We start from the raw sequence: 27,480 nt of genomic DNA, 5'->3' as shown, positions 1-27,480 counted from the left end.
AGGCATCCTAGTCAGATGCCCGAACCACTTCAACTGACTCCTCTCAATATGCAGGAGCAGCGGCTCTACTCTGAGCCCCTCCCGAATGGCTGCACTCCTCACCCTATCTCTAAGGGAGAGGTCAGCCACCCTTCGGAGGAAGCTCATTTCTGCCGCTTGTATTCGTGATCTTGTTCTTTCAGTTACTACCCAAAGCTCGTGACCATAGGTGAGGGTAGGAACGTAGATTGATCGGTAAATTGACAGCTTCGGGTTCATGTTCAGCTTCCTCTCCACCACGACAGACCGGTGCAGCGTCCACATCACTGCAGACGATCCATCTGTCAATCTCCCGCTCCCTTCTCCTGTCACTTGTGAACAAGACCCTGAGATACTTGAACTCCTCCACCTGGGGCAGCAACTCGTCCAGTTGAGGACATTGGCCTCAGACTTAGAGGTGCTGATTCTCATGCCAGCCACTTCACACTCGGCTGTGAACCGTTCCACTGCGAGCTGGAGGCCACCACCTGATGAAGCCAACAGGACTGCCACATGACTACACCTAGAAATTCTGTCTATAAAAATTATGAACAGAATTGGTCACAAAGAGCAGCCCTGGCCCTACAACGTGAACACAGATGAGAAGGAAAAAAGGATGTGTTGAGAGCAAGAATGATGCTGTCAGCTGGAAGCAGCACCAGGGAAGAACATAGGGTAACATATAAGAGTGGAAGGAGGTTCATACAGGTAGAAGACAAGGTGGTTTCAGGGGCAAATGTAGCTGGACAGCATTGGGTGACAGTCTGTTGGATGACCTTGAAAATCTAGAAGAGGAAGTAAGTGAAGGCAAAGGTGAGGATTAAATGGTGGAAGTTAAAGAAGGAAGGATGTTGTGCAGACTTCACGGAGGAGCTGAGACAGGTTCTGGGTGGTAGGGAAGAGTTACCAGATGACTGGGAAAGAACAGCTGAAGTGGGGAGAGAAACTGCCAAGATAGTGTATCCTCTGAACCGAGGAAAGCCTTGGACAAAGAAATGCTCGACTATAAAAAGACCATCAGTGTCAAATAATTTGGAAAGATTGCTGTAAAGACAATCTTTCCAAAGATTGTCTTTACAGCAATCATCAAAAGGCAGCCCTGGTGGAATCCAGCAGCCACAGGAAACTAATTCAACTTATTGCCGGTAGGGCTGCAACTGAAGATTATTTTGGTAGTCGGCTAATCTGTCAATTATTTTTTTGATTAGGTTATTTCAGTCTAACCTCACCTGTTTAAGCCTACCCACCTAACATCACCTTGTTCTCTTCTCACAATTAAAGTAATGACCCATAGAAATACGAGTTTGAAACTAATCCAGTGTATTTTAACGTTAATGTGACTTCACAATAAATATCAAATAAACAATGCATATTAAAGTGAATGAATTTTTATTTTTAAATAAAAATATAATATGCAAACAAATAAAAATGGCCTCTGTCCAAAAGTTCAAATAAGGCTTCAAATTAAAACAAAAAGATTTTTTCGTCCAAAAACAGCTGAAAGGTTTCCAGATGATTCAGTTCATGCAGAGGTTTATAATTCAGAATGAACGCTGATATTAATGTGAGGAAACAAATAGGAGCCATGTAGCTTCTCCTATTGAACTTCACTCGTCACTGAAATGGTGCCACTCAGCAAACATCATCCATGAGAGCTTGTTTCTGACAGGTAAGCTAACAGAAACATACCTGTACAAACATTAACAGGTATCACACTAACTCTCAAACAGGAGTGTCAAACTCGATCACAGAATGGGCCAAGATTACAAACACAGTCTAAGTCGAGGGCCAAACAGGATTAACCTTTATTGAACAGTCTCTAAAATGGAAAATATTTTAATCAGCAATATGAATTTGAATGGCCATGATACAGCAACTTTTTCATCAACACATTAAATAAGATATAATAGTTTTCTTTGAAAATAACATCAGGGTAAATTAGAACATTTCAAGCTGATTAAAATTTGCAAATTTCTTTGTTGATATGATATCAGGACAAAAGTCCAGAAAGAAGAAACAGCAACAAGCTATTTAGTTTTCTCTCTTATTTAATTTTTTACTTTCCATGAACTGTGCAGTATTATATTATTCATACTGAACAATATCTATCACCCCTACAATGTGCAATATTCATTCACCAAATTGCAATACTTTTTATATGTTTATACTTATCTATATTTATAATAATTTATATATTTTTTATACATTTCATTTTATTTTTTGTATATTTTTAAAAGTTTTATTTTATACTTTTAGAAAGTGTGACTTTCTACTGCATGGCACTGTACAGTGCTGAGGGCTGAGGAGTGTGAGCCCCCGATAGTTGGAGCACACCCTCCGGTCCCCCTTCTTAAAGATGGGGACCACCACCCCAGATATCCACGCGATGTTGCAGAGACATGTCAACCAAGACAGCCCTACAACATCCAGCACCTTCAGGAACTCAGGGTGAATCTCATCCACCCCAGGGGCCCAGCCATCAAGGAGTTGTTTAACTGCCTCAGTGACCTCACTGATGGGCGAGTTGTCCCCTTCGTCTCCAGACTCTGCTTCCACTACAGAAGGTGTGTCAGTGGGATTAAGGAGGTCCTCGAAGTATTCCTTCCACTGCCCGACTAACATCAATTGAAGTCAGCACTATATACCCTGTGAGTAGAGCATCACTTTCCCTTCCTGAGTCTCCTGACGGTTTGCCAGAATCGCTTCGAGGTCGTCTGAAAGTCTTTTTCCTCACTGAACTCCTCCCACACCTGAGTTTTTGCTTCAGCCACTGCCCGATCCGCGTTCTGCTTGACCTGTCGTACCCGTAAGCTGCCTCCAAGCCCGATAGGATTCCTCCTTTAGCTTGATGGTTCCCTTCACCTCACCTCCGATCCAACTCACCACCAGGTGGTGATCAGTTGACAGCTCAGCTCCTCTCTTCACCTGAGTGTCCAGAACAAACAGCCGCAGATCTGATGATACGATTACCAAATTCATCATCAACCTGTGTCCTGGTGCCACGTGCATGTATGGACATCCTTATTTTCGAACATGCTGTTCATTATGGACAAACTGTGGTTTGCACAGAAGTCCAATAACAAAAAAACATTTGGGTTCAGATCGGGGAGGCCGTTCCTCCGATTTACGCCCCTCCAGGTGTCACTGTCATTGGCCACGTGAACGTTGAAGTCTCCCAGCAGGACAATGGAGTCACCGGATGGAGCACCTTTGAGCACCCGACCCAATGACTCCAAAAGGGAAGGTACTCCAGACTGTCACGCATATAAGCGCAAACAGCAGTCAGGACCCGTTTCCCAGCCCAAAGGCGCAGGGAAGCAACCCTCATCCACCATTAAAAATTCCAATCTATAGGCTGTAAGCTGAGGGGATACAAGAATACCCACCCCAGCTCGCTGCCTCTCACCAAGGCCAACTCCACAAGTGAACAGAGTCCAGCCCCTCTCCAGGAGACTGGTTCCAGAGCCCAGGCCATGCGTTGACGTGAGCCCGACTATATCTATCTCTCAACCTCACGCACTAGCTCAGGCTCCTTCCCCATCAGAGAGGTGACATTCCATGTCACCTTTGGCCAGGGATCGCTCCACCTCCGCCCTCGGCCACCGCCCGACACACATTGCACCCGACCCCTCCTGCGAGTGGTGGGCCCAAAGGAGGGCCGGTCCATGTCTCCTCTTCTGGCTGCACCTTGCCAGGTACCATGGGCTAATGCTCCAGGTTGGGGCCCCAGTAACCCTTTCCCAGGCATGGTAAATAGTTCACTTGGTGTATCTTCCATAGGGATTGATGGAATTGCTCTTTGTCTGGCCCCTCACCCAGGACCAATTTGCCATGGGAGACCCTACCAGGGGGTAAAGCCCCGGGACAACGTAGCTCCTAGGATCACTGGGACACACAAACCCCTCTATCACAATAAGGTGGCTATTCACAGAGGCAAAAATAAAACAAGGCATGTATACAACCAAAACTAAGGCATAAAATAATAATAGCTCTATCTTTTGTCTGCTTTCTCACATTAAGAGGAAGCAAAAAGAGTTCTGAGAGTATTGTATCTCCTGGATGAGGTAAATTTGGTGTATGTCCATGTAAATGTGTTTTTGTTTGTGTGTGTGAGTTTTTAAGTGTGCTAGTGAATGAGTGAGTATATGTGGTTGTAAGCCTTTAAAGGAGCATATGAGCATTCCCAGAACCGAGGTTTATTCTGTGCTTTGAATGTTACCAGAGCCTTGAAATAAATATGGCTTCATACACCCTATGCCCCCCTTTAGATTCCCCCCAGGGCTTGTTGCAGGCATCACTGCGCTATCAAGTAGGACGGCTGTCGACAGCTTTCAGAAAGCTAAAGTTAACATTTCATCTGCGCATTTTATTTTAACTTGTGCAGCTTTACTGTAGATTTTTCGTTGTTTAAAACAAAGAGCTGTTTTAAACTGAAAATTTCACTTTTCTTCACGTTGGCGCTTGTTGATCAGGTGGTTTGATCAAGGGTTCCTGCCAGCTTTTACCCAGGAACAGTTTTAATGGCGATTACAATAACAAGCTCTGCTGTTTAGGACACCATATTTCACTTCTCAGCCTGAGCTCACAGTCTCTGTAATGGCTCCACCTCGTTGCTCTTTGCCATTTGTGCATAGACAGACTGTGCGTTAATCTATGTCAACATCATATTCAGCGCTGCTGTTTTATTATCTTTCTGTTGAGAAAACTGGGATGTGCACTGGCTTAATGTTGTAATGCTTTTTATTCATACACATGCTCCTGGATATGTTTCTATAGCAGGTTTATTTTTAGTTGCAAATGTGGGGGAAACACTGCTTACCATAACATAGCCAGCTGGGTATGTAGTCGGACCGGAGGAAAGAGGGTTCCCCTTCTCCCAATCTCCTCGTGATGAGAATTTGACCATCAATAGTGTTGAGAGACCAGCTGACCAGATCCATAATTTAAATTCCAGTTCGGGGATGTGTACAGGGACGCTCTAAGCAGCGAAGCAGCAAAAAGCAGGGGTAGATGGGGAAGGCTGGGGAGCAGAGAAAAATGTGTCCGTCTCCTGTGAGAGCAGGAATGCCACATTGAGTTACTCTATGTTGAAGCCCTACTTCAAAGCATTTATTTGTATTGCAAAATGAACCCAAAACTGTGAATTGGTGCTATAAGTGCTGTATATGAAATGCTGAGAGGAACTACAGCATGTTGTAGTCACTGGTTCAGTGTCCTGATGAGCATTTAGTGAAATCAAAAATATAACAGCAGGGCTGTTTGATAACTGTGTTACTTCCAGAATTAAAAAAAGAAATAGTTCACACTTTAGGCCTGTGCATTTACTAACAAATTAATTGCTTAATTAAATACAGTGCCATGAAAAAATGTTCGTCCCTTCTTGATTTCTTATTTTGTTCTTCATATTTGTGTAACTGTTGTGAACCTTCTGAGAGTCTATGGTGGATCCGTTCTCTAATGTCTATTGTGCAGAAAGGATGGTGCGGCGACACTGGACTTACTCTTTATTCTGATACAAAAATCACAGCACACAGTCACCAGTGAGTTACGCAACATTCACCTTGGGATTATTCTCCTTTGTCAACAAAAGACTAATATAACATTACATCACAATGTCTTCCAATCGACCAATAAATGTCCTGGTTCAATCAGAGCTGGTGTTTAAACAGTCGTCCTCAGCATGAACCAGGACATTTATTGGTCGATTCGAGGATCAAACACCTGTTGTGAATTTTGCCGTTAAGCTCCTCGTTAGAGAACAGCAACTTGTGCAAAAAGTTCTGAAACATTTAACAGTTGGACATGTGCAATCAGAAGCTTAGAGAAGGTCACATTAAGTTCACCTGTAAAGGTTTGAATGCATTTTAGGCTCGTCCTGAAATTTCACCCAAAAGCCAAATATCCCTAACTTTTTGTGAGTAGTGTATATTGGCAGTAACTTTTCTTAAAGTGCCTGAGAAATAAGAGCTATTATTTTTACTTTTTTTGGCTAACAATAACAAGCCAATATCTTAAATTTTGCTCCAATAAAACAAACAATTCCTACCTTGTACAACAATCTCAGCAGGTCATCAGTGGGTTATGCAACTGCAACATTCAGCTCTGTTAACAAAGAACAGTTACTGCTGAGAGAACGCTCTAGTTAAGGTGAAAGGAATACTCGGCTCTACAGAGCTCTGACTCTTTGCCAGCCTGGCTACGGTGCTGAAAACAAACCTGGGGTTGTTCTTATTTTCTTCAATTAATGATGAATAGTAAGATGTCCTAGCTTTACGGAGGGCTTTTTTATAGAGCAACAAACTCTTTTTCCAGGCTAAATGAGCATCTTCTAATTTAGTGAGACGCCATTCCCTCTCCAGCTTTTGGGTTATCTGCTTTAAGCTGTGCGTTTGTGAATTATACCACGGAGTCAGGCACTTCTGATTTGAAGCTTTCCTTTTCAGAGGAGCCACAGTATCCAAAGTCGTACGCAGTGAGGATGTGAAACTTCTAAAGCTGACCAGGCCTGACCCTGCTTAGCTTCCAGATGAAATCCAGCGAGGCCAGGGTGGTGTGGCCGTAAGCCATAAACAAAGATCACAAGCACATACTGTCTGCCAGTCACTGGCTGTTGTTACTTTGAAATTGTTGAAGTTCTGGATAAGTATACTGCTCTGGTGATGGCAAACTAAAACTTAATAAACATGTCATTACTCCGTGTGTGTAAAGCACACATAATTAAAAATTGCAGCAGAGGTTGGAGGCATCAGGCTAACCAGATAACAAGGACATTTGTCTACAGTGCTAACTGCACCATTATGCTCCCCAAATGTACACAAAAACTATCCAAAAAGATAAGCAAATTACATGCCGTGTTTGTGTGTATATTCCACCCTTTTCACCCCCTATGTGGGGGACCAGGAGCTGGCTAAATTCCCCCATCCTAAATAAACTGGGCTCAGTCTCACACCCTACATCTCACTAGTGTTGCTTCCACCAGTACTAAAGCTGCCTTGTGGGCCCTGTTTCAAGGCTGTACTCTGAGTGAAATTAAATGAGCTGAACAATGATCCATTCCTCTGCTGCTGCAAAATCTTTAGGCAGGAAAGTAATGGTAATTTTCAAGCTATAGAAAGACATGGATAGCAATAATTTTGCACTTTGATGCATGAACTGAGAGAGTACATTTGTGGATTTCAAACTGCACGATAACCAATACACTAATTTATAAAACCTCTGATTTTCATTCAGGCTCATCTCAATAATTGAAACAACACTTTAAGATACTCGAGGGGAAAGGTGTTGTGAGGAAAGTGATTTCAGTGAATATGTGTGTCCTGTGGTGTTTCTGAAACACACAACTTCTTTGAAAGACACGTCGAATGAAAATGCACTGTTTCTCCTTTTCTGACGGCACAGTCAGTATGTGATGTACATTCAATTCACTTCAGTTTTATTTATATAGCACCAATTCACAACAACAGTCACCTCAAGGTTTTCTATATTGTAAGGTAAAACCCCACAATTTTAGAAAGCAATTCCAGCAACCACTTACTGAATGTGCACGAGGCTGCTCTGCTGCTCTGGTCTAAGCTTCCCTGTTTTCTCTGCACAGCTGTGGGTCGGTGGAGTGTCTGGTCCTGCTGCTGAAGAGGGGAGCCAACCCAAACTATCAGGACATCTCTGGTTGTACCCCTCTTCACCTTGCTGCTAGGAATGGGTACGATGTTTATTTTATGCTGACTCTTGTTTGGTTAATGTCTTACTGTAAATTTTGTTTCATATCATGCTGGTCACTTTGGTGCATCTTCATGGAAGATTTCATATTGCTAGTTTCTTAGTGCTAACAACCATACATCTACTATTTTCTATTATAGATCAACTGACTATTGTGTGTTAAAACAAATCTCGAACTTCATTTCTTAAATTGAGATTTATAATGTTCAGGTTAACTGTTCATGAGCTGACTCTTCTCAGACCAAACACTGAAATACTGAAACCTACTTTGGAACCAAATGACAGGCTGCTAATAACGACATTATTTACCCTGCAAAATAAACTCACTGCATTGTTGCTGTAATTATTATTTATGAAATGCTGAGAGAAACTGGACGAATCACTTTCTTTTAGATGGCTTATTAGTAGATTTGATTTTTATGTGTATTTACTAGCTGATGAAACTGAAGATGACTACTTCTGGGTGATTGTGTTTAAATATGTGAAACAAAGTGATTGTATGTAATGACAACGATACTGAACCCTTTCCTCTGCTGTTCCCTCAGACAGAAGAAGTGTATGGGCAAACTGCTGGAATATAATGCTGATGTCAATATCTGCAACAATGAGGGACTGACTGCTGTGAGTTGACTAGAATCCTCTAGTTGAATCATGAATGATTGTTTTTTAATGAACAATCATTCAGGATAGTGACTTTCCATGGTAACCTCTGATGCAGATCCACTGGTTAGCAGTCAATGGGCGAACAGAACTCCTGCATGATCTGGTCCAGCATGTGTCCAACGTGGACGTTGAGGATGCCATGGGCCAGACAGCCCTACATGTAGCCTGTCAGAATGGACACAAAACAGTAAGCAAATTAGAAGCAGCCTTTTTAATTAAAAGCTACTACATTTTATACTACTGTTTGTCTAAAAAAACTGTTTTTACACACTATATTTTAATGTCTGGTGGTGAGTGTACCCAGATAGTAAAGTGACTCTGGATCAGAGCAGCACCAGAGTCTTTTTGCTGTTGTTGTGTCTTGATAGCGATGCTGTGTGGATTTGAATAACATAAATTTATTACAAGGAAGAACAGTGCCGCATGGAACACTCGTGGATGGAGAGACCGTCAATTGTCTTTTCTCCCTGCATGAGCACTGAAAGTGTCAGCTTATATACCATTCACAACATCTGCTGTTACATGTGACATCACTTATAAGAGCCGTTTAATACTGGCTGTTGTTGAGCCAGTATTAAATTAACCATATTTGGACCCATCTCTTCCAAACAGTTGCAGGCCAATATCCAAATTACGTTTTGTGTCAAAGATTTAGGAGGAAAACAATGTTGTGGTCATTTTCCAATCTGTTTTTGCAAATTGCACTCCACTGAAACCGCTTTATTTAAAGTGTCTAGTGACATTTTGATGGCAGCAGACTGGAGTGTACACAGTTTTATTGGATCCCATCTGTGCATTTGATACTGCTGATCGATGAAGGGGCTTAAGGACTTTCTTGGGATTACTGGTGTTTTAAAGCGGTTCATGTCCTTTCTGTGTGAGAGATCTTTTTACTGTTTGGATGAATCAAGTGATGTCTGAAACATCAGTTCTGCCTTGTGGAGTACCTCAGGGGTTGTTTTGGATCAGATTCTCTTTTTGCTTTATATACTCACTCGAGGCCAAATTATTAGATGTTATAATACTATTTCTTATCATCTCTATGCTGATGACATTTAGTTATACTGTTATTTCAGTGCCTCTGAGTTTTATAAATTGTCTAGTTTAAGTAATTGCCTGACCAAAATCAGGGAATGGTTAAATGGCAGCTTACTTCAGCTAAATACTGATAACAGAGAAAAACTTCATCTCTCCTGACCATATGATTTCAGAAACTAGGCGGCATATCAGCTCCTTAGCATCTTCTGTTCAATCAAGCCTCAGAAATTGGGTGTTATTTTTGATAGTTCAGCGTCCCTTGAACATCACTTCAAAAATCTGGAACTGTTTTATCTAAGGCAGAGCTCTTCAACTCCAGGCCTCGAGAGCCGGTGTCCTGCAGGTTTTAGATGTGTCCCTGATCCAACACACCTGAATCAAATGGCTGAATTACCTCCTCAGTCTGCAGTCAAGTTCTCCAGAGTCCTGCTAATGACTTCTGTATTTGACTCAGGTGTGTTGAAGCAGAGGGACATCTAAAACCTGCAGGACAGGGGCTCTTGAGGCCTGGAGTTGAAGAGCCCCGATCTAAGGAATATTTCAAATCTCACATTACTACTGTCAAAGGCTGAACTTGCTATAATTATTCATGCTTTTATCTCTTGTTGTTTGTAATGGTCATTATGAGGGATGTGCTCAACTAGGACTAATTGTCACTATTGTCACTGGTTGGTACCTGACGTTCTATTCGGTTAGCCTAATTCAGTGGTTCTCAAATCCAGGCCTCGTGGCCCGGTGTCCTGCAGCTTTTAGATGTGTCCCTGATCCAACACACCTGAATCAAATGTCTGAATTACCTTCTCAGTATGCAGTCAAGTTCTCCAGAGTCCTGCTAATGACTTCTATATTTGACTCAGGTGTGTTGAAGCAGAGACACATCTAAAACCTGCAGGACACCGGGCCACGAGGCCTGGATTTGAGAACCACTGGCCTAATTGTTAAGATTTTAATTGATACCCGGTGCCAAACAGGCATAAAGGTTACGCAGTCATCTGTCACCAGATGGAGCTGCAGCCCTGACTTTGTTATAGAAAAATGCCATAACTCTGTTAATCTTGGCCTGATATTTTTATTAGCTGTAATATTTTATTTTTGAAGTTTTACAATGTAACCTGAAGCGCACCTTCTGAGAAACGTCTGTGCATTTCCGGCTACTTCCCCACCATCAGGGAAGAAAAGATCCATTGATGGAATAACCTGGTCATTCAGTATATTCAGGTAGTCAGCTGACCTCATTCTTTGAGCACATAATGTTGCTGAACCTAGACCTGACCAACTGCAGCAACCCCAGATCACAGCACTGCCCCCACAGGCTTGTACAGTAGGCACTAGGCATGATGGTGCATCACTTCACCTGCCTCTCTTCTTACCCTGATGTGCACATCACTCTGGAACAGGTAAATCTGGACTCATCAGACCACATGACCTTCTTCCATTGCTCCAGAGTCCAATCTTTATGCTCCCTCGCAGATTGAAGCCTTTTTTTCCTGTTAGCCTCACTGATTAGTGGTTTTCTTAAGGCTACACAGCTGTTCAGTCCCAATCCCTTGAGTTCCCTTCACATTGTGTGTGTGGAAATGCTCTTACTTTAATAAACACAGCCCTGAGTGCTACTGTTGTTTTTCTTCGATCTGATTTCACCAAACGTTTAAGTGATCGCCGATCACGATCATTCAGGATTTTTTTCTGGCCACATTTCTTCCTTGAAGACGATGGGTCCCCACTATCCTTCCAGTTCTGTAATCTCCTCAGATGTTTTCTCTGCTTGATGCACGCCAATGATTCGACCCTTCTCAAACAGACTGACATCTCTTAAACAACCCTGTCTTTGAGAGGGTTGTTTAAGAGATGAGAAGCAACTCATTGCACCAGTTAAATAACTTGTTGCCAGCTGAAAGATAATCGCCCATGCAGTAATTATCCAATAGGAGGCTCATACCTATTTGCTAGTTAAATCCAGGTGGTGACCTTTTTTTGGCCAGGCAGTGTATATACATATAAACATGATGTACAGTGTGTGAGTTTTGCACTTTGGTGAATGAATATTGGATATTACACATTATAGGAGTGATAGATATTGTTCAGTATGAATAATATTGTCACGTCCCGGCTGTGCAGCAGGCAGAAAGAGGGGACCCCAAAGCAGGACTCGTCAGGCGGAGGTAAAAGGTAATTCTCTTTTTATTTGCAGGGGTACAACATAAAGCCGGACTAGGCAGGGCTAGTAGCAAGAAAAACCAAGGCATCAAAAAATATACAAAACTTAATTCCAGGAAGAGTAAGAGACACAGCCGGAGAACAAACGAAGACGACGCGACAACAGGCAGAGAAAACACGGGACTTAAATGCACAGAAGGGCTGATGAGGGAAGAGGAAACAGGTGGGAACACAGGTGACGCTGATTACTTAGACTGGGGGAAGCAAAACTGAAGACAACAGACATGGACCAGACAACTATCAAAGTAAAACAGGAAGACAGAAGAGGGAGACAAAGACGCAGACTTGACACCAGGAAAACATAAGGAACAAGAAATAACAAACTGAGGACAAATACAAAAGATAACAAAACATAATCCGAGCATATAACAGAAAAAGAACATAAAACACTGGGCCACCGGCCCAGGACATGACAAATATAACATTGCACAGAGATGTGGGTGTTGCACAGTTACAGTGGGTGAGTGTGTGAGTTCAGGGTGGTGATTGCTCTGGTGAAGAAACTGTTCTGGAGTCTGTTTGTTCTGGCTTTGATGCTCCTGTAGCGCCTGCCAGAGGGCAGCAGGTCAAACAGGTCAAAGCCAGGGTGTGAGCTGTCCTTGATGATGTTCCTGCTCTGCTGATGCAGTGGGAGGTGTAGATGTCCATCAGGGAGGGGAGAGGGCAGCCAACGATTCTCTGTGCTGTCTTGACTACCCTCTGAAGCCTGACCCTGTCTGCCTCAGTGCAGCTGCCGTACCATACTGTGATACAGTAGGTCAGCAGGCTCTCAATGGATGAGCGGTAGAAGATCAGCAGCAGGTTTGAGTCCAAGTTGTTCTTCCTGAGGACCCTCAGGAAGTGAAGTCGCTGCTGAGCCTTCTTGATAACAGCTGTGATGTTATCTGACAAAGAGAGATCAGCAGAGATGAGGACACCAAGAAACCTGAAGGTGTGGACCCTCTCCACACGCTCACCGTTGATGTAGAGGGGGGGCTGTGTCAGTCCTGTGCTTCCTGAAGTCGATGATGATCTCTTTGGATTTCATGGTGTTCAGTACCAGGTTGTTCTCTGAACACCAGGCTGTCAGCTTAAGGACACTCTCACAGGAAATAGACCCATTCTGCTTCAAAACAGCAACCATCATCCCTGTTCCTAAGACCTCAGCTATGTCATGCATGAATGACTATAGGCCAATAACATTCACACCCATAGTCATGAAGTGTTTTGAGTGGCTGGTCATGGAACAGATCAAATCAGTAATCTCTCCCAGCACTGACCCTCACCAGTATGCATATAGGAAAAACAGGTCCACTGTGGATGCTATCTCAGAGGTAGTCCATCTGGCTCTCACCCACCTGCAGACCAGGGACTCCTACATCAGGCTGCTCTTCCTGGACTTTAGCTCCGCGTTTAACACAATCATCCTACGGACACTTGTTAACAAGCTGGACATGCTTGGTCTGAGCTCCTCACTCTGCAACTGGGTCCTGGATTTTTTAACAGACAGTTCAAATCCACAACATCACCTCTTCGCCATCACCCTCACACTGGCTCCCCTCAGAGATGTGTCCTCAGCCCTCTGATGTACATGCTGCTTACTTACTTATTCCCACGCACCCACATCATTAAGTTTGCAGATGACTCAGCAGTTGGACTCATCTCAAATAACAACGAGACGGAGTACAGATTGGAGGTGGAACACTTGGAGACCTGGTACAAGCACAACAACCTTTGCATCAACGTGGCCAAGACCAAGGAGGTGATTGTGGATTTCAGGAGGAGCAGCATCTGCTGTCCCCACTGTGCATCGGAAGAGCAGCAGTCGAGGTTGTCTCCAGCTTTAAATATCTGGGGACTCACATCACTAACACCCTCACCTGGAACATGAACTCTGGCTGTCTTATCAAGAAAGCCAGAGTTCAGAGACTCTGCTTCCTTAGGAAGTTGAAGAAGGCTGGCCTGGGGACCAAAATCCTCATCTCCTTCTACAGGTGTGTGGCTGAAAGCATCATAACAACATGCATCACCGTGTCGTATGGGAACTGCTCTACTTCTGACAGGAGCGCTCTACAGACAGTGGTCAAGTCTGCCCAGAAGTTCACCGGCAGCACCTTCACAACTGTAGAGGACACCTATGTCAGCTGATGCAGGAGCAGGGCCTCCAACATAATTGGGCACACCTCCCACCCTGCCCACGGACTGTTCTCCCCTCAGGTTGTAGATTACACAGCATCAGAGCAAGGTCAACCAGGCTGCGAAACAGCTTCTATCCTGAAGCTGTCAGACCAACAAACTCTCACTGACAACAACACTGCAATAGACCTCTGCTTCTTTAAGGCCACTGATGATATTCTGTGAAATAAACCACTGACTGTGCAATACATGAACAGTATGCAATGTGCAATATCTGTGCCAACTGCTCAGGTACCAGATCACTTTTCTCTGTAGTTAGATATCTATATATTCTATTTCTTAGATTATTTAATTTATATATATGAAAAAATCATGTTTGAGTGTAAATGCAGTTTTCAATAAATTCCCTGCTCAAAGGTTTTTGTCTCTTGTGCCGATTTCTTCTTTTAGCATTGTGAAGCTCTACTTAGAACCTTCTTAAGATCCAATAGTACAAAATGCAAATTCTTGCAATTTTTTAACTGGTCTTAAGATTTTGATCAGGAGTGTATCATGACCTGCTGGTCCGGAAGCTGTGTGTCCATCACAGCATCCTGCTCGTCTCCGCTGGCAGCCCCTCCCCTACCCACCCTAGTGCTCTCCAGGCTTTAAATGTGCTGCTGCTTTGCTGAGGTGTTTTTGGAACCTCATAAGGTGTTCATAATGAACACAGTACCAGAGGATTTTTTTGAACCTACCTATCCCAGTGTATCTCTTTCTGTTTTCCTGCTAAAGGTAGCGCCGGTAAAACGGCTGCATGACCTCAGACACCTGCCCCCCCTGTTTGTCTCTGTGTTTGTATTTCTTGGATGGGTGTTCTGTTCACTGTAATTTCCCCATTGTGGGACTAATAAAGGCATTCGTAAATTGCTCCCCATGAAAACTATACTTCAAATCTCCCATCAGACTGAAAAATATATTTGCATGTAACTGCAGCCACCAATGGGTCTTATTGTGTTGATGATTGTTGTTGAGCTCTTGTTTTCGTGTTCTTTCTGATATTAAATACTTCATGTGTGATGTGAGCATGTATCATGTCTGCTCAGACAGTGCTTTGTCTTCTGGACAGTGGAGCTGACATCAACCGACCAAACGTCTCTGGCGCAACACCTCTTTACTTTGCATGCAGGTAATGTCATCAGTCATAATAATAATAGTAATCTGTGTGCTCTGAGCTTTTTTACACCATCTTGATCTTCAGGGTTACAGATGCATCAGTGGATTTCTTTTCAGTGGATGGCTATTTACCACTATCAATTTACCTGTCACTTGAATAACTCGAAATATGAAGTATTACAATATTCAAAACTACTGATGGTTAGCCTTGTATTTTACTCCAGCTGTACTGAAACTCACTTTGTGTTATTCTTTAGCCATGGCCAGAGAGACACAGCCCAGATCCTTCTGTCTCGAGGTGCTAAGTACATTGCTGACAAGAATGGAATCACTCCACTGGATGTCTGTGTGCAGGTGAGTATTTCAGCACATTTAAATATTCTTCCTCCTCGTATTGTGGTGTGGTTGAGTTTTTGTTACTCTGATTTGTGGTTGATTGGTTTGGTTTTTTCCTCAGGGAGGATATGGGGAGACCTGTGAGATTCTCATCCAGCACCATAGCAGGCTGTTCTTGACTCTTATCCAGATGACGCAGAATGATGACATTAAAGAGAACATGGTATCATTAGTTTGTGTCTGATGTCCTACAGAAGTCCAGCTGATACTTTGCAGCTGTTAGATGTGTTTCTGTGTGTGTAGCTTAGGCAGGTTCTGGAGCATGTGTCTCAGCAGAGTGATAGCCATTACCAGAGGATCTTGACCAGTCTTGCTGAAGTGGCTACCACCAATGGGCACAAGCTTCTCAGGTAATAGTAAACATATTTCAGTGTTCTTGGGTCTCTACAGTCTTTACAGGCATTTTTATTTGGGAGGTTTATCTCATTAAACCCACTTTGTCCCAATTCACTAATGCCACTCACTCACTGTAATTTAAACTTGCACTTCTTAATGTTAAGCCTTTAGCAAATAAGACTCCTATTATTAATGACACCGTTATTAGTAATAAACTGGACTTTATTCTTCTAACTAAAACTTGGCTTGATAACACTGGTAACACAGAGCTGATTGAAATTGTTTTGAATATTGGACCCATAGAAACACGAGGTGTGATGTTTTTCTTTTTTATATAACATAAAAACATTTTTAGTTGTAAATCTGTGTCATTTCACACATTGAAATATATACAAACACACGTCACTGCTTCAACAACTAAAAAAATTAGCAAGACAATCGTATATCTCCCAAATCATTAATACACAACCCCAGGTTTGTTTTCAGCACTGTAGCTGACAAAGAGTCAGAGCTCTGTAGAGCCGAGTATTCCTTTCACTCTAACTAGTAGTGACTTCATGAATTCCTTCACAAATAAAATTTTAGACATTAGAGAAAAAATTATTCATAACCATCTCAAAGATTGATCTTCATGTTCGGCTGCTTTCAGCACTGCTGGTATTTGTTTAGACTCTTTGGCTCCAGTTGATCTTTCAGAGTTAACTTCAATAGTTACTTCCTCCAAACCAGCAACATGTTTGTTAGATCCCATTCCTACTAGACTGTTCAAAGAAGTCTTTCCAATTATTGATGCTTCTATCTTAAATATTTAGTAGTGAGGAAATTTCAGGACTGGACTTGCACAGGTATCATCCTATCATGGCTCTCAGGAACTCACTGAGCTCCTGAGAGCGACCCATTCTTTCACTGATGTTTGTAGAAGCAGTCTGCATGATGCTTGGTTTATACACCTGTGGCCAAGTGATTGGAACACCTGAATTCATTGATTTGGATGGGTGAGAGAATGCTTTTGGCAATACACTGTTGGTTATTGAAGACTATTAAAAATCTAGTTAAATAACCTAATGACTCAGACCTATTTAAAGGCTTCCAGATAAAAAGCCTAAAAAGACCTAAAACATGGAGACCATCACAAACAGCATCTAATTTAAGTCTATGTATTGTTAGAAACTATTACAAAAGTTAAATCAATGCTAAGATGTGTTTCCCTCTGTCCTTTCTCAGCCTGTCCAGCAGTTATGAAGCTCAGATGAAGAGTCTGCTGAGAATTGTTCGTATTTTCTGCCATGTGTTCCGTCTGGGGCCTTCATCACCGAACAGTGGCAACGACATGGGTTACAATGGCAACAAGACACCACGCAGCCAGGTTTTTAAGGTTAGCAGGCTGTATTTATACCACATACCTACATCTGCAGGTGCACCCCTGAAACCAAAAGTGATGTCTGGTGGGTATTCTTCTAAAATTATGATTGAGTTATATCTTATTTGAAATCTAGTAGTATATAAAGAGTTTTGTATTTTATGTGAAAAAATATAGAACAAAAAGAGCAGACTAATCCACTGACCAAAAAAACCAGCACACTGCTGCAACAATATTTTGATGTTTTGGTAGGTAAAGGTTGGCAACCAAATATAAAACACCATAAAGCATTTTAGCCACTGCATTTCAGCCGAAGGGCATATGAGGGCCTGCTCACCTAGTGAGCCAAACTGGCGCCCACTTTAAGGCAGGGAGTCCGGCACCTCACCAACCACAGGGCCAACCTTGGCACTTCAGATGGCAACACCTTACTGGCAGAGGAACTGAACTATTTTGCCTGTTTTGAGGTAAAGCCTACAGAGGTTGCCATACCACACCATGTGGCCCACAGCACCTCAGGACTCATTATAGAGGTATATATATAAGGTGAGCAGGGTTCCAGCTAGCACCGGGCTGAGAATTTCCCCTGTTAGCTACCGGAACCAAATGATATTGTCACAGTTAGCTAGCGGCACAGCCATTAGTACTAGCTAGAGGTCCTTTGGTATGGAAGCACCCACCCCCCTCAGTCCGACTGTGCCTGCCTGTGAAATGTTTCTGGCTAGAACGAGGCGCACGCTGCGGGCTGATGGCATCCCTTTACACATCCTGAAAGACTGCGCCAACCAGCACAGTCTTTCTGGCACCGGCCACCAGGATTTTCCATCACTACCTGGCCCAGTCCACTGTCCCATCCTGCCTGAAATCTGCCACTATATTCCCTCTGCCAAAGAAACCCCACATCTCTAGTCTCAGTGACAACCGGCCAGTTGCACTCACCCCAGTGGTGATGAAGGATTTCAATAAACTACTCCGGGGTCGCATACCAGCACTTCTACCCCAGTGGTTTGACCCCCACCAGTTTGCATACAGATAGGTCCACATAGGACACCGTAGCTACAGCCCTCCCTGCTGCATTGTCACACTTAAAGTAGCAGGGGAGCTCCATCCATCCATCCATTTTCTTCCGCTTATCCGGGGCCGGGTCGCGGGGGCAGAAGCCTAAGCAGAGAAGCCCAAGCTTCCCTCTCCCCAGCCACCTCCTCCAGCTCATCCGGAGGGACCCCAAGGCGTTCCCAGGCCAGCCGAGATACATAATCTCTCCAGCGTGTCCTGGGTCTACCACGGGGCCTCTTCCCGGTGTGACATGCCCGGAACACCTCACCCAGGAGGCGGCCAGGAGGCATCCTAATCAGATGCCCGAGCCACCTCAACTGGCTCCTTTCGATGTGGAGGAGCAGCGGCTCTACTCTGAGCCCCTCCCGGATGGCCGCACTCCTCACCTTATCTCTAAGGGAGAGGCCAGCCACCCTTCGAAGGAAACTCATTTCTGCCGCTTGTATTCGCGATCTTATTCTTTCGGTCACTACCCAAAGCTCGTGACCATAGGTGAGGGTAGGAACGTAGATCGACCGGTAAATCGAGAGCTTCGCTTTTACGCGAAGCTCCCTCTTCACCACGACGGACCGGTGCAGCGTCCGCATCACTGCAGAAGCAGCCCCGATCCGCCTGTCGATCTCCCGTTCCCTTCTCCCATCACTCGTGAACAAGACCCCGAGATACTTAAACTCCTCCACTTGAGGCAAGAACTCGTTCCTGAGCCGGAGATGGCACTCCACCCTTTTCCGGCTGAGGACCATGGCCTCAGACTTAGAGGTGCTGATTCTCATGCCAGCCGCTTCACACTCGGCTGCGAACCGTTCCACTGCGAGCTGGAGGCCCCCCCCTGATGAAGCCAACAGAACCGCATCATCTGCAAAAAGCAGAGATGAGACTCTGAGGCCACCAAGGAAGAAGCCTTCCGCCACCTGGCTACGCCTAGAAATTCTGTCCATAAAAATTATGAACAGAATCGGTGACAAAGGGCAGCCCTGACGGAGTCCAACACCCACAGGAAACAAATCCGACTTATTACCGGCTATACGGACCAAGCTCTCACTGTGGTTGTACAAGGACTGAATGGCCCGCAACAATGGGCCAGACACCCCATACTCCCGCAGAACCTCCCAAAGAACACCCCGAGGAACACGGTCGAATGCCTTCTCCAAGTCCACAAAGCACATGTAGACTGGTTGGGCAAACTCCCACGCACACTCGAATATCCTTGAGAGGATAAAGAGCTGGTCCAGCGTTCCACGACCAGGACGAAAACCGCATTGTTCCTCCTGAATCCGAGGTTCGACTAACGGACGCACCCTCCTTTCCAGCACCCTGGCATAGACCTTACCGGGGAGGCTGAGGAGTGTGATCCCCCGAAAGTTGGAGCACACCCTCCGGTCTCCCTTCTTAAAGATGGGGACCACCACCCCGGTCTGCCAATCCAATGGCACTGCCCCAGATCTCCACGCGATGTTGCAGAGGCGTGTCAACCAAGACAGCCCTACAACATCCAGAGCCTTCAGGAACTCAGGGCGAATCTCGTCCACCCCAGGGGCTCTGCCACCAAGGAGTTGTTTAACTACCTCAGTGACCTCACCCCCAGTGATGGTCAAGTCATCCCCCTCATCCCCAGACTCTGCTTCCACTACAGAAGGCGTGTCAGTGGGATTCAGAAGGTCCTCGAAGTATTCCTTCCACCGTCCGACTATAGCCTCAGTTGAAGTCAGCAGCATCCCCCCCGCACTATAAACAGTGTGAGTGAAGCACTGCTTTCCCCTCCTGAGTCGCCTGACGGTTTGCCAGAATCGCTTCGATGCCGTCCGAAAGTCTTTTTCCATAGCCTCACCAAACTCCTCCCACACCCGAGTTTTTGCTTTGGCCACTACCCGAGCTGCATTCCGCTTGGCCTGTCGATACCTGTCAGCTGCCTCCGGAGTCCCACAGGCTAACCAAGCCCGATAGGACTCTTTCTTCAGCTTGATGGCTCCCTTCACCTCCGGTGACCACCATCTGGTTCGGGGGTTACCACCACGACAGGCACCAACCACCTTGCAGCCACAGCTCTGAGCAGCAGCCTCAACAATGGAGGTGCGGAACATGGTCCATTCGGACTCAATGTCCTCAGCCTCCCTCGGAATGCTGTCGAAGTTCTGCCGGAGGTGGGAGTTGAAGATCTCCCGGACTGGGGCTTCTGCCAGGCGTTCCCAGCGCACCCTCACAATACGTTTAGGTGTGCCAGGTCTGTCCAGCATCTTCCCCCGCCACCTGATCCAACTCACCACCAGGTGGTGATCAGTTGACAGCTCAGCTCCTCTCTTCACCCGAGTGTCCAGAACATACGGCCGCAGATCTGATGATACGATTACAAAATCGATCATCGACCTGCGACCTAGGGTGTCCTGGTGCCATGTGCACTTATGGACATCCTTGTGTTCGAACATGGTGTTTGTTATGGACAAACTGTGGTTTGCACAGAAGTCCAATAACAAAACACCATTCGGGTTCAGATCGGGCAGGCCGTTCCTCCCAATCACGCCCCTCCAGGTCTCACTGTCATTGCCCACGTGAGCGTTGAAGTCTCCCAGCAAGACTATGGAGTCACCAGATGGAGCACTCTCCAGCACCCCACCCAGCAACTCCAAAAAGGGTGGGTACCCTGAACTGTCATTCGGCGCATAAGCGCAAACAACAGTCAGGACCCGTTCCCCAGCCCGAAGGCGCAGGGAAACTACCCTCTCGTCCACCGGTGAAAACTCCGACGTACAGGCAGCAAGCCGGGGGGATACAAGAATACCCACCTCAGCTCGCCGCCTCTCACCGAGGGCAACTCCAGACTGGAACAGAGTCCAGCCCTTCTCCAGGAGACTGGTTCCAGAGCCCAGGCCATGCGTTGAGGTGAGCCCAACTATGTCTAGCTGGTATCTCTCAACCTCACGCACTAGCTCAGGCTCCTTCCCCACCAGAGAGGTGACATTCCATGTCCCAACAGCCAGTTTCGATAGCCGGGGATCGGTCCGCCAGGGCCTCCGCCCTCGGCCACCACCCGACACACATTGCACCCGACCCCTATGACACCTCCTGCAGGTGGTGGGCCTGCAGGAGGGCGGGCCCATGTAACCTCTTCGGGCTGCGCCCGGCCAAGCACCACGGGCTAATGCCTGGCCACCAGACGCTCTCCCTCGAGCTCCCTCCCCAGGCCTGGCTCCAGGGTGGGGCCCCGGTAACCCTATCCCGGGCAGGGTAAACTGTTCCCTTGTTTTTTCACTCATAAGGGTCTTCTGAACCGCTCTTTGTCTGGATCCTCACCCAGGACCAGTTTGCCATGGGAGACCCTGCCAGGGGGACAAGCCCCCAGACAACATAGCTCCTGGGATCACTGGGACACACAAACCCCTCCACCACGATAAGGTGGCGATTCACGGAGGAGGAGCTAAATGTGGATACTCTTTGTGGACTACATCTGCTTTTAATACTATCCTGCCTTGCAAACTGGGGGATCTGGGTCTTCCACACTCCACCTGCATGTGGATCAGGAGCTCAGCAGAGTCAGGGTGGGTGTTATGACCTGGTCTCCACCAAAATATCCAAAATACAGTCCAAATGATCCAGAACGAGCCCCTATTTATGTTACGACCTGGCTCAACAGCCACAACAAAGTGGAGACTGACCAGTGTTTAAAGAAACATGGGTTTTATTTTAAACTACTTGATAAGCACCACTAGAAGAGTTGCAACGCAGAGAGCAGAAGAGGAAGCAGTGGCAAGTCTGCAAAGCTGACCTCAGGTACGCCTTTATCCACACCTCATCGAGTGTAGTCAATCAGCAATTAACTAAGGCAGCACCTGAAACTCTCACTGCCACTGCAAAAACAGTAGGGGTTGCAGAGGGGTTTAACAGTGGTCCGCCACACATCCAGTGTTCTCAGCCTCAGTAGTGGCTCCCCACAGGGCTGCATATTGAGCCTCCTGCTCTATTCCCTGTACACACAACTATGCTGACACCACAGTGGTGGGGCTCATCTCTGGGTGCAGCGAGTCCATCTACAGCAGGGGTGCCCACACTTTCAGCTCGCTAGCTACATGCAAAGCTAGCATGGTTAAATGTGCATGTGTAGGGTGGTAACGAAACGGATGGATGACAGTTCATCAGTCATCTTCTACTTCGTTTAATGCTGTGCAATCTACCTTTTTACCCCCAACTCCACTGGGGGTTCCATGCAATCTACCTGCACGCCTCTTGCGATCGACCAGTAGATCGCGATTGACGTATCGGGCACCCCTGATCTACAGGGATGAGGTGGAGCGGCTGTCAGCACGGTGGAAGGACAACAACCTGCTCCTCAACACCTCAAAGACCAAAGAACGAATAATAGACTATAGGAGGAAGAAAATGGACATTGCACCACTAATCATTGAGGTGGACTGTGTGGAGAGGGCAGCAGACTTCCATTTCCTGGGTGTTCACATTGAGGAGCGCCTTACATGGAGCACAAACACCTCTGAGCTGCTGAAAAAGGCCTAGAAAAACTGTACTTCATGATGGTACTCAGAAAAAAACATCAACCAGAGACTACTGGTGTCTTTCTACAGGTGCTCCAAAGAACGCATACTGACATCTACCAGCCTCCAAAGGTTTTGGAACAGTGAGCCCAGACTGAAAACATTTGGGTTTGATATAAAAAAAAATGAATATGAAACTTTCGCTCACAAGAAAAATATGAGGGTTCAGACAAAGTGTGCTATCTTCTGAACTGTGTATCAGATCCAGATGTAAATACCTGGAAATAAAAGCTGAAATGTTGGTCTTTTGTCTCACATTCATCTTTTAATGTCAAACCCAAATGCTTTCAGTCTACAGCAAAAATAGAGCCCTAAATAAATTAATCTCCCAGACCTGAAAAACAATGCTTAACCATATAACGCTGACTGATTGTAATTGTTCTGGCAACAATTACCATAATAACCCTATGTTGGCTGTGAAGCGCAATTTCTCAGCTTTCTGAAACCGAATTTTCCCGACAGGACAAATGGTCGTATAATTACGGTAATTCAAAGTTCTTCAGCCGCCTCAGCAGTGATACGCTCGGTGTTACCAGATTTTTACGGCCAGTAGGGGCAGGTAATGGGTAACAGGTGCTTCAGCGGCGATCACCTGGCATTATAGGGTTAAAAAAATGGAAGAGAAGCACAGTGCGCATAAGCCATGGATGGAGTTACTCCAATAGATCAGTCACCAGTGATAGCAAAAGGCAGCCTAACAAATAAGCTTGAACCACTAAAGCACATCGTACTTGGGCATTTAAGCAGAAAATGTCTTCCAGCAAAACTAAGTGCTCTTTAAAGATATCAGCTTAAGTCATTCAAACAAACATGGATACCCTTACATGAGAAGTTGCTGCAATGAACACAATTCAATTCAATTTTATTTATATAGTGCCAAATCACAACAGTCAAGGCATTTTATATTGTAAGGTAAAGACCCTACAATAATGATTAAATCGGGGGCATAGAGTGAGAAACACTCTGCATCATGGGAACCCCCCAGCAGCCTCGACCTATAGCAGCATAACTAAGGGGTGGTTCAGCTCAGGAGGTAGAGCAGGTCACCCACTGATTGGAAGGTCAGCGGTTCAATTCCAGGCTACTCCAGGCTGCATGCCAATGTATCCTTGGGCAAGATACTTAACCCCAAGTTGCTCTCCGATGCACGCGTTGGAGTGTGAATGTGTGTGAATGTTAGATAATAAAAAGCACTTTGCTTAGTTAATCATGGAAGTGCTTGTATGAATGGGTGTGCATGGGTAAATGTAAACATGCTGTATAAGCACTTTGAGTGCTCAGACTGAGTAGAAAAGCGCTATATAAGAACTAGTCCATTTACCATTCAGGGTCACCTGATCCAGCCCTAACAATAAGCTTGATTAAAAAGGAAAGTTTTGAGCCTAATCTTAAAAATAGAGACTGTTGTGATTTGGCTCTATATAAATAAAATTGAATTGAACTGAATTGAATTGTCTTCATATATCAAGGGTTTTTGTATGTATACATCAGGACTCATCAACTACATCTGTCCAAGGGCCAGAATTTTTCTCAGCACACAATGTGAGGGCCAGGTGCTCCCGTAAAGTAAAATAAAATTAGTTTTTATTAATTAATATAACATATTAAGTAATATATCATCATTTGATATATCAATTTTCCTTTCAAATTTACATTATTTTTAATGATGTGATGTGCAAATCTTGCACTCACATGTTCATCTCTGTTATGTTGACAGTTGTTACGGAGACACCGCAATTGTGTACAGTTGTGCTCATTATAGATATAATAAGCTGAGGTGCCTTTTTTACAAAAATGTAAATATAGTAATTTACCTACAAGCAGACTGTGTGAGAGACCCTCACAGGAAAGGAGACAGGAGCCCCACGTCGGCCGGGGAGTACGCTTGGCAGCCAGTAATGATCCTTCCACAGGTTCACCGATGGAAATCTCATTACGACTTTCACTTCTTTTAGTTAGACAAGTTTGATTGATGAACATTTTTACTACACAAAACAAGGTTAGACTCACCTTCAGCTGTGTTTACAATCCAATCACCGGCTCCTCAGTGCAGAGCAGTGCTGAAAATACTTGAAATCACATGGTCCAATCTCGCATTCTGATTGGTTCTAGGGACATGGAGGCATTTACGAGCAATGGGAAGTGGCGTTTGCAGGCTTTTTTTTTTTTTTTAAACTTTATTATTTATTTTGATGTAGAAAAATAACATACAACCAAACAAACAAGAGGGCTAGGGCAGGTACCAGGCGATCACATTATTCATCATATTTTACAGGCACATTATTATTCTATATATACACTAGGAACAGGTTACAAATCAACCAGAGGGGCAAAATACTCCCAATTCACACCAGTTAGCTATTCCAAGCCTTTGCACGTGTAACAGTGCCATTTTTCCCAGAGTCTCTCTCCTTTCTCCCTTTGAAGACGTATTGAAAAAGTCAGCATCTCCATGTTATGAATCGGGTTTACAATATTCATGAAGAGGTTCAGGGTAGGAGGGCTTAGCTGGAGCCAACATTTAGTAATTGCCTTCTTGCTTGCAATCATAAATATCCTCAGCAAGTATATATCGCTTACACTAAGACCTTCAGGAGATTCTCCAAGGTACATAGTAGTAAAAGAAAAAGCTAAAGTTATACCCAGAGTTTCATAGATTACTTGCTTTATGGCGTTCCAGAACATCTTCAACTTCGGACAGGCCCAAAAGACATGAAAGCAGTCCGCACAGACCTCCCCACACTCCCTCCAGCACGCAGCTTGTGAGCCACCTATTCTTGATTTCTGTTTTGGTGTAATAAAAAATCTGATTAAATTCTTCCAGCAAAAATCACGCCATGTTAAAGAGTTTGTGGTGGATAGTGCATTCTTCCAGATTTGTCCCCAGACTTCCTGTAAAATTGTTATGTTTGCTTCTTTTTCCCACCGTTGCCTAATATAATCTGTTGAGTTCCTATTCATAGATGAGAAATTTCTGTAAAGTTTACCAATGATGCCTTTTGTACTCTTGGCAGCATATGCATCCATGAATAATTGTATTATTCCTGGATTTACAACCAAATCATGGGACTTGATTTCCCTCTCAAATAAACTCCGGATCTGTAAGTAGCGATAGAAGTCTTCTCTGCCCACTTCGTAAGTCCGGCACAGATCCTCAAAATTTAGTAGCTCCCCGTTTTCTATTATTTTACAGAATGAGGTGATTCCCTGTTTTACCCAAGTTCTAAACTTGTGATCTATCAATGCTGGAAGGAAGCAAGGGTGGTATGCATGCCAACTTAACACCCTTATCTGCTTGCTGAGATGAAATTTTTTAACCACCTCTGCCCACTTTTTCAAGGAGGAACTTACACACAGATTTTGTAACTGATATACTTGGGGTAGCCTGTCCAAGCAGCCCAAAACAGACTGTATAGGGAAGTCCAGCAAGGAAAGCTCAATGTCCTTCCATTTTGCCTCATAGACTGGGTTACACCAGTACACTAGCGGTCTGAGTTGGGCAGACAAATAGTAATCCAATAAGCAAGGGAGGGCCATCCCTCCCCTCTCCCCAGGCAGCTGCAGAGTTGAATATCTTACTCTTGGCCTTTTATTACTCCATATAAACCTTGAAAAATGCTTATCCCACTCCCTGAATTGTTTTGCCGGGACCTCTACCGGGAGTGCTGCAAACATATATAGCAGTCTTGGTAGAACATTTATCTTTATTGTTCGAATTCTGCTGCCGAGGTCGAGGGGAAGCAGGCTCCACCTATCCAGGTCCTCATATATTTTCTTATTTATCCATTTGTAATTAACATCGTATAATTGAGTGAGATTTTTTGTTAATAAAACACCCAACTACTCTATTTGTGGTTGGTGCCAATTGAATCGATAGCTAGCTGTTAATTGTTTTGAGGGGACAAAAGAAAATGTCATGACTTGATTCTTTTGTATGTTGAGTCTATAACCGGAAAGTCTACCATAAGATTCCAGGATGTTCATAAGCAGTGGGATACCAGATTCAGGGTTTTTAATTGTCACCAAGACATCATCTGCGTAAAGACATATTTTGTTTTCCACAGCCCCTATTGTCACCCCCTCCAGCCCTGTCTCCTCTCTGATAGCCTGAGCCAATGGCTCAATAAAGAGGTTAAACAGTAGTGGGCTTAATGGACAGCCCTGCCTACATCCTCGTTGTAGTGCTATTCGATTTGAAAGGCTTCCATTAATTTGAATTCTTGCTGTTGGGGAAGAGTAAATCATTTTTATACATTGAACAAATCTCTCGCTTAACCCAAATCTCTTCATTACCTGAAACAGGAACTCCCATCCAACCGTATCATACGCCTTCTCGGCATCTAGGCTGAGAAGGACTGCACTTGTTTTTCCTTTAGTTATATGGTCAATAATATGAATGGCCCTTCTTACACTGTCATGTGTTTGTCTATTACCAATGAAACCCGTCTGATCCTCATCTATCAGAGAAGGCATCAAGATACTCAATCTCTTAGCTAAAATTGCGGCATATAATTTGTAATCTATATTTAACACACTAATTGGTCTGTATCCTTTAGGGTCTGTTTTGTCCTTCCCCACCTTTGGTATGACCGATATAAATGCTTCCCGCCATGATGGTGGGAGGGCACCACCTCTCAGAGTATGGTTAAAAGAAGCCATTAATAATGGGAGTAAGGGTCCCCTCATCCCCTTATACCACTCCGGAGGGAATCCATCACAGCCTGGTGACTGTTGGTCCTAAGATTTGATATTCCCTGGTCAATTTCCTCCACTGATATTTCTGCCATTAATTGATCATTTTGTTCTTTCCCTATGGATGGGAGATCCAATAAAGTAAGGAATTTTTGAATTATATGATCATCTACTTTG

General features: G+C 44.5%; 1 protein-coding gene across 1 annotated transcript in view; it reads left to right on the top strand.

Moving 5' to 3' along the window:
• hace1 (HECT domain and ankyrin repeat containing E3 ubiquitin protein ligase 1) overlaps positions 1–27,480 on the top strand; it is a 62,575-nt gene that overhangs the window by 4,032 nt on the left and 31,063 nt on the right. The window contains exons 4-11 of the mRNA XM_030724720.1: positions 7,613–7,717; positions 8,280–8,355; positions 8,453–8,584; positions 14,853–14,935; positions 15,180–15,276; positions 15,380–15,481; positions 15,562–15,668; positions 16,879–17,029. Of these exons, the coding sequence (XP_030580580.1) occupies positions 7,613–7,717; positions 8,280–8,355; positions 8,453–8,584; positions 14,853–14,935; positions 15,180–15,276; positions 15,380–15,481; positions 15,562–15,668; positions 16,879–17,029 (853 nt within the window). The remainder of the gene's footprint in view (positions 1–7,612; positions 7,718–8,279; positions 8,356–8,452; positions 8,585–14,852; positions 14,936–15,179; positions 15,277–15,379; positions 15,482–15,561; positions 15,669–16,878; positions 17,030–27,480) is intronic.

Source organism: Archocentrus centrarchus, unplaced genomic scaffold (genome assembly GCF_007364275.1).
Source record: "Archocentrus centrarchus isolate MPI-CPG fArcCen1 unplaced genomic scaffold, fArcCen1 scaffold_40_ctg1, whole genome shotgun sequence".
NCBI classification, from domain to species: domain Eukaryota; kingdom Metazoa; phylum Chordata; class Actinopteri; order Cichliformes; family Cichlidae; genus Archocentrus; species Archocentrus centrarchus.
Note: the sequence above shows the minus strand (reverse complement) of the source record. Positions and strands in the feature narration are given on the sequence as shown.